This window comes from Salmo trutta, chromosome 1 (genome assembly GCF_901001165.1).
Source record: "Salmo trutta chromosome 1, fSalTru1.1, whole genome shotgun sequence".
NCBI classification, from domain to species: domain Eukaryota; kingdom Metazoa; phylum Chordata; class Actinopteri; order Salmoniformes; family Salmonidae; genus Salmo; species Salmo trutta.
Genome location: NC_042957.1, coordinates 75791955 through 75804900, shown reverse-complemented (window position 1 = coordinate 75804900; position 12946 = coordinate 75791955). Strand labels below are relative to the sequence as shown.

Here is a 12946-nt window from a genome sequence, read left to right as displayed (position 1 = left end):
CTGCCCCAATGCATAGCGCTGTTTTATGGTTCTGGCTTGGCCCCTTAGTTCCAGTGAAGGGAATTCTTAATGCATACCCCACAACACATGCCACCAAAGGTCTCTTCAGGCCCCAAGTCCAGAACAGACTATGGGAGGCGCATAGTACTACATAGACCCATGACTACATGCAACTCCATTTCACATCAGGTGCAAGCGGTAGAATCCGATTTAAAAAAACTATACAAATACACTTTGTGGAACGGCAGGGACTGTGAAGAGACCCACAGACGCACATACACATAAAGCACACACTCTACACACGTACACATTAATTTTGTATTGTAGATATGTGATAGTAGAGAAGTGGCCTGAGGAAACACACTTAATGTGGTGTGAATTGTAATATTTCAAATTGTATATAACTGCCTTAATGTTGCTGGACCCCAGGAAGAGTAGCTGCTGCCTTGGCAGGAACTAATGGGCATCCATAATAAACCCCAGGAAGAGTAGCTGCTGCCTTGGCAGGAACTAATGGGGATCCATAATAAATAATAAATAAACCATAGAAAGCCATCGAGCCATGAGTTCATTTGAAAGACAATAACAAGGAATTTCTCTAATCTCATATTCAGCCTGTCACCTTCCAGCAAACCACAGCCAGTCAGAGGCTGCAAGCTGTTTTAGTTGTTTCAATAAATACCTTAGATTTGTTGTGATTTTTATTGTATTTGACCATTTTAAAACAGTACAACCACACGTGAACATAATGCATTTACAAGCATTGAGGATGACACAAAAAAACGTGATACATCTAATAATTTACTATATAAATAGATTAATGATGTATTGATTTTACCAAAAATAGCCTACATTTTTGCCATTCATTTAACATACAATATGTTTGTGGCAATACAAACAGTTATTTTCTAGCAATAAATGACCCTCCCTAAACCGCCTCACCCACTTGAAGAGAGGTGTTGATGACAATGTACAGTAGGTGGCGGAACCTCTTAAACACCACAGAAGAAGCCGAAAAGCATCAACAGGAAGTTGTTTGTTACCATCCTCTATCGAGTTTTCAAACCAAATAAAATTCCACAGGCTCTTTCTGATGTATGAGTAGTCTACATGAAACGTTTGTTTATCACAATTTAAATCCAGTTTTGATATTTAAAAGGCGTTTGATTGCGCTGGTCTAGCTTTTCATTATCTGAACGCCGTGACAAAGTAACTAGCGTACACATTTAGTTTAAAAAATATATTTGAAGAAACGTTGAAGAAAGAATCGCTTCCACGATGGATCGGGTAAGTTTGGTTGACTGTTATGAACAGTGCCTACTGTGGTGTATACAATGTTTAGGTCTAGTTTTCTTGGATCTTCCACACCCGGCGTTCCATTTGAACATCTAGACAAACGAAACCACGGTGGTAATTTCAGCAAAGTAGCCAATCGCACACAGATTGATACAAGCAATGCCCAACCAGCAGGTCAAGTCAGAAGCAGGGAGAAATAATTAAGCATAGGCTACACCAGTGATGTATATAAACCCTGGATTGCTGATGCTATGTATTGGCCATTGAGAGGCTACACCAATGATGCATGCTACATCTCACCTTTGCAATGTTTTAATATTTTATTGTTCTATTTCATTATGTGTTGCAGTCGTGCTGAGTATGCATTGGTTGAAGCTCAATGATGCATTAAAATCTCCCTACCATCATATCTAAGCCATTATTACAGCAATGTCGATGAAATCTTGCAAATGAACTTGATTGGAGATACACAACACACTCCCCACCTCACCATGATCTCTCCAGCCGTTACGGAGTACCATATACCGGATTTCTAACAGGGTCCTTAGCAATTGAGATTTCACCAAGGGAAAGTTGGGTTTATATTCACAAATTCGGACAGACATTCGCCAAAAGCACTTTAAATTGTATAAATCAATAACTCATTCACCGTTTGTCACAGAATCATCAAATTGATATGATATATTCTATAAATGACAAGCATACTTTTACAACCTTTGGAGTAAACATTCCAGTTTTGATAGGATATAAATACATAAAATCTATAAAATACAATTTAAAGCTATATAAATCAACGTTTTCACTGATTATGACAGAATCATCAAACTAGGTATTATTTATTCTATAAATGTCTAGTATACTTTTACAACTTTTGCTTTGAGCAGAAATTCCAGTTTTGATTTGATAGAGGGCATGTATCAATTTTTTTTCTATCAAATTAGTTATTGATTTATACCGCTTTAAATAGCGTTTTTTAGATGTATTTATATCAGATCAAAACAAATGTTGTAAAAGTTGCTAGACATTTTATAGAATAAACCATATCTATTTTTGTTTCTGTGACAATCAATGAATTAGTTATTGATTTTTACAATTTTAAATGGCCTTTGGCGAATGTCTGAAATATAAAACCAACTTTACCTTGGCGAGTTTTCAGAGTATTTTCTGCGCCCATCAAGCTCAAAGTCTAGAAGTCAGATTGAAATGAGCATATAGCTACCATAAATTGACCATTTGATTTTAAAAAAAAATGGATTGACTAAGTTTGTAGGTGCAACAGATTTTATTACATTTCATAATGTGTTGCTCACATGCACATTCCGTCCATTACATTAGAAACCAACAATGAGTTCATTTTTTTGTAGCAATTCTGACAATTTTATAAACCCTGAGATTCGGCTAAAAAGATGTTATCTAAACTGGTCAGCAACAAGTCCAGCAGCTAGCCTCTGTAAATAGCTAGCTAACACCAGTCAGCTGAAAGCTAGCTAATGAACAGGCAAAGAAATGTAGCTAGCTATATACTAGCCCATGTGTTGGATGCTTGTCAACAACTCTGCCATGCACCGCCATTCCAGTGGTGAGGGGCTACTGAGGGCAAGAAATATGTTACGAAATATTTGTTTTCTTCTCAATGACATGTATTGCTAAAACAAAGGTTGAAGCTAATGCAGTCAGGCTCCACATTACTACAAGAAAAAACTGCTTGGTCAATTAAACATGACGGTCTTGCAAGTGTGTAAAAGCAAAGCTTGCTTTCATATACACTGAACAAAAATATAAACACAGCATGTACAGTGTTGGTCCCATGTTTCATGAGGTGAGATAAAAGATCCCAGAAATGTTCTAGATGCACAAAAAGCACATTTCTTTATTTTTTTGGCACCGATTTGTTCACATCCTGGTTAGTGAGAATTTCTCTAAATGCAAGATAGTCCATCCACCTGACAAGTTTGGCATATCAAGAAGTTGATTAATCAGCATGTTCATTACACAGGTGCACCTTTTGCTGGGGACAATAAAAGACCACTCAAAAATGTGCAGTTTTGTCACACAACCCAATGCCGCATGTCTCCAAGTTTTGAGGGAGCATGCAATTGGCATGCTGACTAAGAATGTTCACCAGAGCTGTTAGCAGAAAATGTATTGTTCATTTCTTTACCATATGCCGACTCCAACTACGTTTGAGAGAATTTGGCAGTACGTCCAACCAGGCCTCTCAATCGAAGACCATGTGTATGGTATCGTGCGGACAAGCGGTTTGCTGGTGTCAACATTGTGAACAGAGTGCCCCATCGTGGGGTTATGGTATGGGCAGGCATAAGCTACGGCCAACGAACACTGCATTTTATCGATTGTCAATTTGAATGCACAAAAATACCACAATGAGCTCTTGAGGCCCATTGTGAAGACCTTTTTTTTAAGGTAGCTGTAACCAACAGATGCATATCTGTATTCTCAGTCATGTGAAATCCATAGATTAGGGCCTAATGAAGTTTTTTCAATTGACTGATTTCCTCATATGTACTAAAATCTTTGAAATGGTTGCGTTTTATGTATTTGTTCAGTATAATTTTTTCAAACATTGGAGAAGTTTAGCCTCGCGCTTCAATGTTCTTGGTTATTGCGGAAATTTACCCACCATGCTATTTACTTTGCACCTATAGCCTATGTTATATTGCTGAGTCTACCTTTAAACTCAGAATATGCTATTCTGTTTTTTTGGAATGTTTTTATTTTCCTAATTCCTATAAACTATCAAAATAAAGTCGCACACTCCATGTACAATCTCCCAGCAATTTAATGGGTATTTACCAACGTTTCGGCACCACTGTGCCTTCCTTAATTACTGCCAAAACATTTATTAGACGGTTTAAAATGTAGACTGCGTGCGTCATTGTTGGATTCTTCTAGTGTAGGCCTACCTCAAGTGGAGATGTTGTTTCCTACCTTCACCAGCTTGGGGCGGCACGTCAGAAAGTCCAGGACCCAATTGCACAGGGTGGGGTTGAGACCCAGGGCCTCCAGCTTAATGATGAGCTTGGAGGGTACTATGGTGTTGTATGCTGAGCTGTAGTCAATGAACAACATTCTTACATAGGTATTCTTACAGATGGGATAGGGCAGTGTGATGGTGATTGCATCGTCTGTGGACCAGTTGGGGCGGTATGCAAACTGAAGTGGGTCTAGGGTGGCAGGTAACATGGAGGTGATATGATCCTTGACTAGTCTCTCAAAGCACTTGATGATGACAGAAGTGAGCGCTACGGGCGGTAGTCATTTAGTTCAGTTATCTTTGCCTTCTTCGGTGCAGGAACAATGGTAGCCATCTTGAAGCATGTGGGGACAGCAGACTGGGATAGGGAGCAATTGAAACACACCAGGATGCGGCTAGCGATGCCGTCTGGGCCAGCAGCCTTGGGAGGGTTAACACGTTTAAATGTCTTACTCACGTCAGCCACGGAGAAGGAGGGGAGGGGGCAGTCCTTGTTAGCGGGCCGCGACTGTGGCACTGTATTATCCTCAAAGCGGGCAAAGAAGGTGTTTAGTTTGTCTGGAAGCGAGACGTTGTTGTCCGTGACGTAGCTGGTTTTCTTTTTGTAGTCCGTAATTTCCTGTAGACCCTGCGACATACGTCTTGTGTCTGAGCCGTTGAAATGTGACTCCACTTTGTCTCTATACCGACATTTCGCTTGTTTGATTGCCTTGGGGAGGGAATAACTACACTGTTTGTATTCGGCCATATTCCCAGTGGTTAACCTGTCAAGGTATAGGGGGCAGTATTTTCGATTTCGGATGAAAAGTGTGCCCAGAGTAAACTGCCTAATACTCGGGCCCAGAGTCAAATATTTGCATATTATTAGTAGATTTGGATAGAAAACACTCTGAAGTTTCTAAAACTGTTTGAATGATGTCTGTGAGTATAACAGAACTCATATGGCAGGCAAAAACCTGAGAAAAAATCCAACCAGGAAGTGGGAAATCTGATGCTTGTTGTCTTTTCAAGTCATTGCCTATCTAACACACAGTGACTTAGGGTTCATTTTGCACTTGCTAAGGCTTCCACTATATGTCAACAGTCTTTAGAACCTTGTTTCAGTGAACAGAGAGCGAACAAGAAGGCCGGGAAGTTGGTGACTCAGAAAATGACATGAGTTCATTGGCGCGCATTCACGTGATGAGGTAGCTGTGTTCCATAACGTTTTTCAAGACATTGGAATCGTCCAGTTGGAATATTATTGAAGTTTTATGTTAGAAAGGCCCTAAAGATTGATGCTATACAACATTTGACATGTTTCAACGAACGTAAATATACCTTTTTTTGACTTTTCGTTGTGAAATGTTCTGCGCGCTTCCTACATTTGGAGTAGCTTACTGAACACGCAAACAACAAGGAGGTATTTGGACATTAATTATGGACTTTATCGAACAAAACAACATTTATTGTGGACCTGGGATTCCTGCAAGTGCCTTCTGATGAAGATCATCAAAGGTAAGTGAATATTTATAATGCTATTTTGATTTTAGATGACTCCAAAATGGCGGGTATCTGTATTGTATGATGTATTTTTCTGAGCGCCGTACTCAGATTATTGCAAAGTGTGCTTTCCCCGTGAAGCTTTTTTAAAATCTGTCACAGCGGTTGCATTCAGGAGATGTTTATCTATAATTCTTTGAATAACAATTTAATATTTTATCAACGTTTATGAGTATTTTTGTAAATTGTTGTGCTGTTTCACTGGCAGTTATGGAGGAAAAATATTTTCTGAACATCACGTGCCAATGTAAAATGGGGTTTTTGGATATAAATATGAACTTTATCGAACAAAACATACATGTATTGTGTAACATTGAGTCCTAGGAGTGTCATCTGATGAAGATCGTCAAAGGTTAGTGCTTAATTTTAGCTGTATTTATGTTTTTTGTGACCCCTCTCCTGCTTGGAAAATGGCTGTGTGGTTTTTCTTGTGTTGGCACTGTCCTAACATAATCTAACTTTATGCTTTTGCTGTAAAGCCTTTTTGAAATCGGACAATGTGGTTGGATTAAGGAGAGGTTTATCTTTAATGGTGTAAAATAGTTGTATGTTTGAGAACTTAGAATTATGACATTTTGTTGTTTTGAATTTGGTGCTCTGATTTTTCACTGTCTGTTGAATAGTGTGAACCGTGGGTGGGACGGTAGCGTCCCACGTAGCCCTGAAGTTAAATGCGGTGGTTCGTGATTTCAGTTTTGCCCGAATGCCACCATCCATCCACGGTTTCTGGTTAGGGTAGGTTTTAATAGTCACAGTGGGTACAACATCTCCAATGCACTTCCTTATAAACTCACTCACCGAGTCAATGTTGTTCTGAGGCTGCCCAGAACATTTCCCAATCCGCGTGACCAAAACAATCTTGAAGCGTGGATTCCAATTGGTCAGACCAGCATTGAATGGTTCTAGTCATGGGTACATACTGTTTGAGTTTCTGCCTTTAAGACGGTAGGAGCAAGATGGAGTCGTGGTCGGATTTGCCGAAGGGAGGGCGAGGGAGGGCCTTGTATGCATCATGGAAGTTAGAGTAGCAGGGATCGAGTGTATTGCCCGTGCTGCAATCAATATGCTAATAGAATTTAGGTAGCCTTGTTCTCAAATTTGCTTTGCTAAAATCCCCAGCTACAATAAATGCAGCCCCAGAATATATGGTTTCCAGTTTACATAGAGTCCAGTGAAGTTCCTTGAGGGCCGTCGTGGTGTCTGCTTGAGGGGGTATTTACACAGCTGTGATAACTGCTGATAACTGATGAGAATTCTCTTGGGCGATAATATGGCCGGCATTTGATTGTAAGGAATTCAAGGTTGGGTGAGCAGAAGGACTTGAGTTCCTGTATGTTGTTATGATTGCACCATGAATCGTTATTCATGGAGCATACACCACTGCCCTTCTTATTCCCAGAGAGATGTTTATCTCTGTCGGTGCGACGCATGAAGAAGCCCGGTGTCTGAACCGACTCTGACAACATATCCCGAGAGAGCCATGTTTCCATGAAACAGAGTATGTTACAATCTTTGATGTCTCTCTGGAAGGCAATCCCTCTGGAAGGCAACTGGACATTGGCGAGTAGTATACTCGGAAACGGTGGGCAAAGTGCACGCCTACGGAGCCTGACCAGGAGGCCGCTCCGTCTGCCTGTTCTGCGGCGACATTGTTTTGGGTCGGCTTCTGGGATTAGATCCACTGTCCTGGGTGGTAGTCCAAACTAAGGATCCGCTTCCGGAAAGTTGTATTCCTGGTCGTAATGTTGGTAAGTTGACGTCGGTCTTATATCCAATAGTTATTCCCAGCTGTATGTAATAAGACTTAAGATTTCTTGGGGGTAAGAAATAATACAGAAAAAACATGCATAGTTTCCTAAGGACTCGAAGCGAGGTGACCATCTCTGTTGGCGCCATCTTGCATCAATCAATATTAACTCAGGGGTGAACTCCTATTAATTCTCATAGGTTCTGAACATAAGACGGGGCATTAAGAGTTATCAGTTTTGACATTTGTTTTAAGAGTGAAAAAATCTAAACATCTTCCATTTGAAAAATGTGCCAAAATGATTTGGGGAAAAAAAAGTACATTTGTGGAAAGTAGTGAACGATGACACACTTCAGGGAAAGGACATATTATAAGGATGCACCCAATCTATCAGAGATTTAGACTAAAGTAATCAAGCGTTTGGTCTAATATTCTATGTACAATACTTTCTGTGGTTACCAGGACAGAGCTAGTCCGTCCCCCTCCACTCTGCCGGAGTCCCCTGGTCACAACTCTCCCGGTAGCGCCTTACTGCTGGGTCTGAAGAGGGTGTCTGTGAGGCTGGTCGACTGCAGGAAAACACCAGGGCAGAGTGGAACTGTGAGAGAAGGACACGAGGAGGGAGATTTGATTTTATCAAGTAAGAACAATGGAGGTGTGGATGAGACTACAATCTGTTTCTGTAACTTCTGTTAATTGATTGATAAGCAGTATACATACACTCAGTGGCCAGTTTGTTAGGTAGGCCCATTTAGCTCCGGAACGGACCCCCCTTTGCCTCCAAAACAGCCTCAATGTCCGGAGCATGTATTCTACAAGGTGTCGGAAACGTACCACAGGGATGTTGTTGGTTCATGCTGACGCAATGGTATCACGCAGTTGCTGCAGATTGGACGGCAGCACATTCATGCTGCCAACAGCCCGTTCCATCTCATCCCAAAGATACTCTGTTGGGTTTGGTCAGCAACAATGTTCAGATACACTGTGGTGCTGAATTGGTATCAAGGGACCTAACGTGTGCCAGGAAAACATTCCCCACACCAGTACACCACCCTGTACCGTTGACGCCAGGCAGATGGGTCCATGAACTCATGCTGCTTATGCCAAATCCTGACTCTGCCATCAGCATGAAGCAAAAGGAACCGTGATTTTTTTCCCCACTCCTTAATTGTCCAGTGTTGGTGATAGCGTTCTTTCTGGAGCAGCTTCTTCTTGTTTTTAGCTGATAGAAGTGAAACAGTGTAGTCGTCTGCTGAAATAGCCCATCAGTGACACGGATCTACGAGTTTTTCGTTCCAAGATTCCGCACTGCACACCACGGTTGTACTGCGCCGTTATTTGTCTATTTGTGGTCCGCCTGTTAGTTTGCACGATTCTTGCCATTCTCCTGCGACCTCTCTCGTCAACGAGCTGTTTTCACCCACAGGACTGCCGCTGACTGGATGTTTTTTGTTTGTCGCACCATTCTTGGTCAACTCTAGACTGTCGTGCGTGAAAAGTCCAGGAGGGCGGCTGTTTCTGAGATTCTGTATCCGGCGCGCCTGGCACCGACGATCATACCACGCTCAGTCGCTTATGTCACTTGTTTTGCCCATTCTAATGTTCAACCAAACAGGAACTTAATGCCTCTGCCTGCTTTATAAAGCAAGCCACAGCCACGTGACTCACTGTCTGTAGGAGTGATCTATTTTCATGAACTGGGTAGCGTACCTAATAAACTTTCCACTGAGTAATATATTGTTGATATTTGTTTATGGACTCATATTTCCTAAACCTAGTTATTCAATGTCTGTTTCACAGGGGACACTCCTAACCATCGTTCTCTCAGTGGGAGAGACTTATCATCTGGGGCGCTTCAACAACAACATGTTGCTGACGAGGCAGAGAAGAGTCTCTCCCAATCAGAACACCTCAAACACCAGCACAGACGTACAGGGAAGAAATCTCACCACAGCTGCTCTGACTGTGGGAAGAGTTTCACTACACGGAGGTCCTTCATAATTCACCAGCGAACACACACAGGAGAAAAGCCTTACAGCTGTGATCAATGTGGGAAGAGGTTTGCTCGAACATCCAACCTGACTACACACCAGCGAACACACACAGGAGAAAAGCCTTATAGCTGTGATCAGTGTGGGAAGAGTTTTGCTGCATATAACACCTTTAAATATCATCTGAGAATTTATGAAGGGGAGAAGCCCTACCCCTGCCTTGATTGTGGGAAAAACTTTGTTAATGCAGGAGCCCTAACCATACACCAGCGTGTACATACTGGAGAGAAGCCTTATAGCTGTGATCAGTGTGGGAAGAGCTTTGCTGTAGCTTCCACCCTGATTAGACACCAGCGCATACACACTGGAGAGAAGCCTTATATCTGTAATCTGTGTGGGAAGAGCTTTGCTGTATCAGATAAACTAACCATACACCAGCGTGTACATACTGGAGAGAAGCCTTATAGCTGTGATCAGTGTGGGAAGAGCTTTACTTTAGCTTCCACCCTGAATAAACACCAGCGCATACACACAGGAGAAAAGCCTTATAGTTGTGATCATTGTGGAAAGATCTTTGCTCAAGCTTCCAACCTAACTAGACACCAGGTAACACACACAGGAGAGAAGCCTTATAGCTGTGATCAGTGTGGAAAGAGCTTTGCTTTAGCTTCCACCCTGAATAAACACCAGCGCATACACACAGGAGAAAAGCCTTATAGTTGTGATCATTGTGGAAAGATCTTTGCTCAAGCTTCCACCCTGACTATACACCAGCGAACACACACAGGAGAGAAACCGTATAGTTGTGATCAGTGTGGAAAGATCTTTGCTGAATCAGGGACCCTGAATTCACACAAGCGAATACACACTAGAGAGAAACCCTATGTCTGTCTATGTGGAAAGAGCTTTGCTCGTTTAGGGCCAATGAAAAAACACCAGAAAGCAAAAATATGCCATATTTCGTCTCCCTCCTATCCGACACCATTTCCAGATTCCTAAATAAAGGACCAGTAGAAAACATCTAGTGAACAGTCATATCCATCTCCCATTCTTAAACAGTTGCTTTAGTCTGATCACCATGGTAACCTCTGTGCAGCATAATATGCAGCTCTGATCTAGGATCAGGTCTCCCCTGTGTCTATGTAATATCACACATTGGGATCTAAATGAATAAATGTTATCATAGAAAATGTCATAGTGAACCTGTGTGTGTGGGGGGGTGTTGATAATTGTATATTCTTTCATATACTCATGATACTATTATTATTACATGTCATTATGTAGAATGTTTCAACAATAGGTGTATATTGGGCGGCAGGTAGCTTAGTGGTTAGAGCGTTGGGCGAGTAACCGGAAGGTTGCTGGATCGAATCCCAAACGGACAAGGTAAATATCTGTCATCTGCCCCTGAACAAGGCAGTTAACCCACTGTTCCCCTGAACAAGGCAGTTAACCCACTGTTCCCCGGTAGGCCGTCATTCTAAATAAGGATTTGTTCTTAACTGACTTGCCTAGTTAAATAAAGGTTAAATTAAAAGAAAAATCATATATTCAATTGATCAATAAATTCAAGCCATTATCTTCCAAACAAGAACTTTAATTTGTTTTATAATATCTAAATTGATTTGTTCCTAAAATGAATCAATTATACATTGAATAATAATATCCATGAGGTCAAGGCAAGAACTAAGTATGCTGTCTTGTAACAACGGTTAATGTAATAACTTAGATTTATAATGTAATAAAACTGGTAAATGTAATATCTTGATTGTTAATTATAAAAATATTGAATTGTTATAGTAATAACTTTTTCCATTTAATGTAATAAGTTACATTATCAGGTGAGTAATCATTTATGAATAACGTAATGACTTCAACCAATGTATTACTATCCTAATGTTAATGCACATACCATCCTCCACTAATTGCTAACCGACACAAATCTAGCGCAGCGGTAATCAGTCTGGTATTTTATAGGCTTCCCTTACTGGGCCTCAGACAATTAAAACTATCTGGACTCTCGAAGAGGACGTTGTTCCAAGTGACGCTCGGGTAGAGTTAGACGATAACAGACAGCAGGATTCTTGGTGAATAGGGTGTTAAACGTTTTGACTTTAATAGATCCGGTAAAATCTTATCCAGGAACTTTCTGAAGTAAGATTAGCCTACATCAGACCTTTTATTTGTCAAATCTTAAATCTAGTTTTGATATTGAAAAGGACGTGTGTTTGCTCTGGTCTAGCTGTTCTTTATCTGAACGCTGTAACAAAGAAACTAACTGTAGTGTAGGCTAGCTACAGATTTACTGTCACTTTTACACGCTGAAGAAAGAATAGCCAACTATGGATTGGGTAAGTTTTTGGTTTACTTTTATTAACAATATGCCTACTGTGGTGTATAACATGTCTAGGCCTAGTTTTAACAGTGGTTGATCTTCCATATCCATTCGTTTCATTTGAACAGCTGGACAAAATAAACAATGATGGTAATAAAAACCAGGGATATTTTGTCCTTCAGCAAAGTACCCTACTAGCCTAAAGCACAGTTTGATACAAGGCAATATGTAACGAGCAGGTTACGTCAGAACCATGGAGAAATAATGAGGCTAAAGCTACACCTTCCAGTACCGGTACGTGGGTAAAATCACCTGGGAAGCCATATTACAACCCCCGCGTTGTGATAATTGTGTTTTTTGTTCTAGCCTGTTACTTCATATGCCGTGACGAGACGACAGTGGCAGAATCATTTCAACCACACCTTTGTTAAATAATGAAACCGGAGAGCAACATCTGTCTTGTTAGGTTCACAAAAAATGTTGCATGACCTACAGAATGGTCAAGCAAGTTAATATACCCAACGCAAATAAAACAGGCGCTGCCTCCACTATTCAAGCACCATTTCAACTTCAACCTCATCTAATCACCTATGCTTAGGCTACTGCAGTGACAACACAAATACATCAAAAAACAGGTGCGCAACTTTCACGTGCACATTTGTCCATTAAGAACCAACAATGTGCTACAAATCTCAGAGTTCTATCATACTTGGTCAGTATCTCTGTTGCCTGGCAACAATACAGCTGCTATTAGCTAACGTTAGCTTGCTTGTCCAAAGTCCAGCAGCTAAGTTATCCTCTATAGCTAGCTAGCTAACGAACAGGCAAAGAAAGTTAACTAGCTGTAATTGTTTATGGAAGGTTTTTTACACAAATAACTATAGCCATTAGCTAGCTAGCAGACAACAGCTGACATCGACACAAAAGCTGGCTAATGATAGCAAGTTCACGTCCAAATGCCAGGCCTACATTTTTCCACAAAACATAACTAGTTAGCAAGCTACATCTGTTCAAAACCAAATTGTCACGCTGCTACCTTA

At 40.9% G+C, this 12946-nt stretch overlaps 1 protein-coding gene across 2 annotated transcripts; it reads left to right on the top strand.

The window, feature by feature from the left end:
* Nucleotides 1-843: 843 nt before the first annotated feature.
* LOC115207932 (zinc finger protein 501-like) lies at nucleotides 844-10763 on the top strand. 2 transcript variants are annotated; one of them, XM_029775531.1, is made up of 3 exons: nucleotides 844-1287; nucleotides 8043-8220; nucleotides 9381-10763. In XM_029775531.1, the coding sequence occupies exons 1-3, from the start codon at nucleotides 1279-1281 to the stop codon at nucleotides 10568-10570; spliced, it is 1377 nt and encodes a 458-aa protein (XP_029631391.1). In that variant the 5' UTR covers nucleotides 844-1278; the 3' UTR covers nucleotides 10571-10763. The 2 variants fall into 2 exon arrangements, with proteins under 2 accessions (XP_029631391.1, XP_029631399.1); XM_029775539.1 differs by lacking the exon at nucleotides 844-1287 and adding an exon at nucleotides 6825-7581.
* Nucleotides 10764-12946: the final 2183 nt, after the last annotated feature.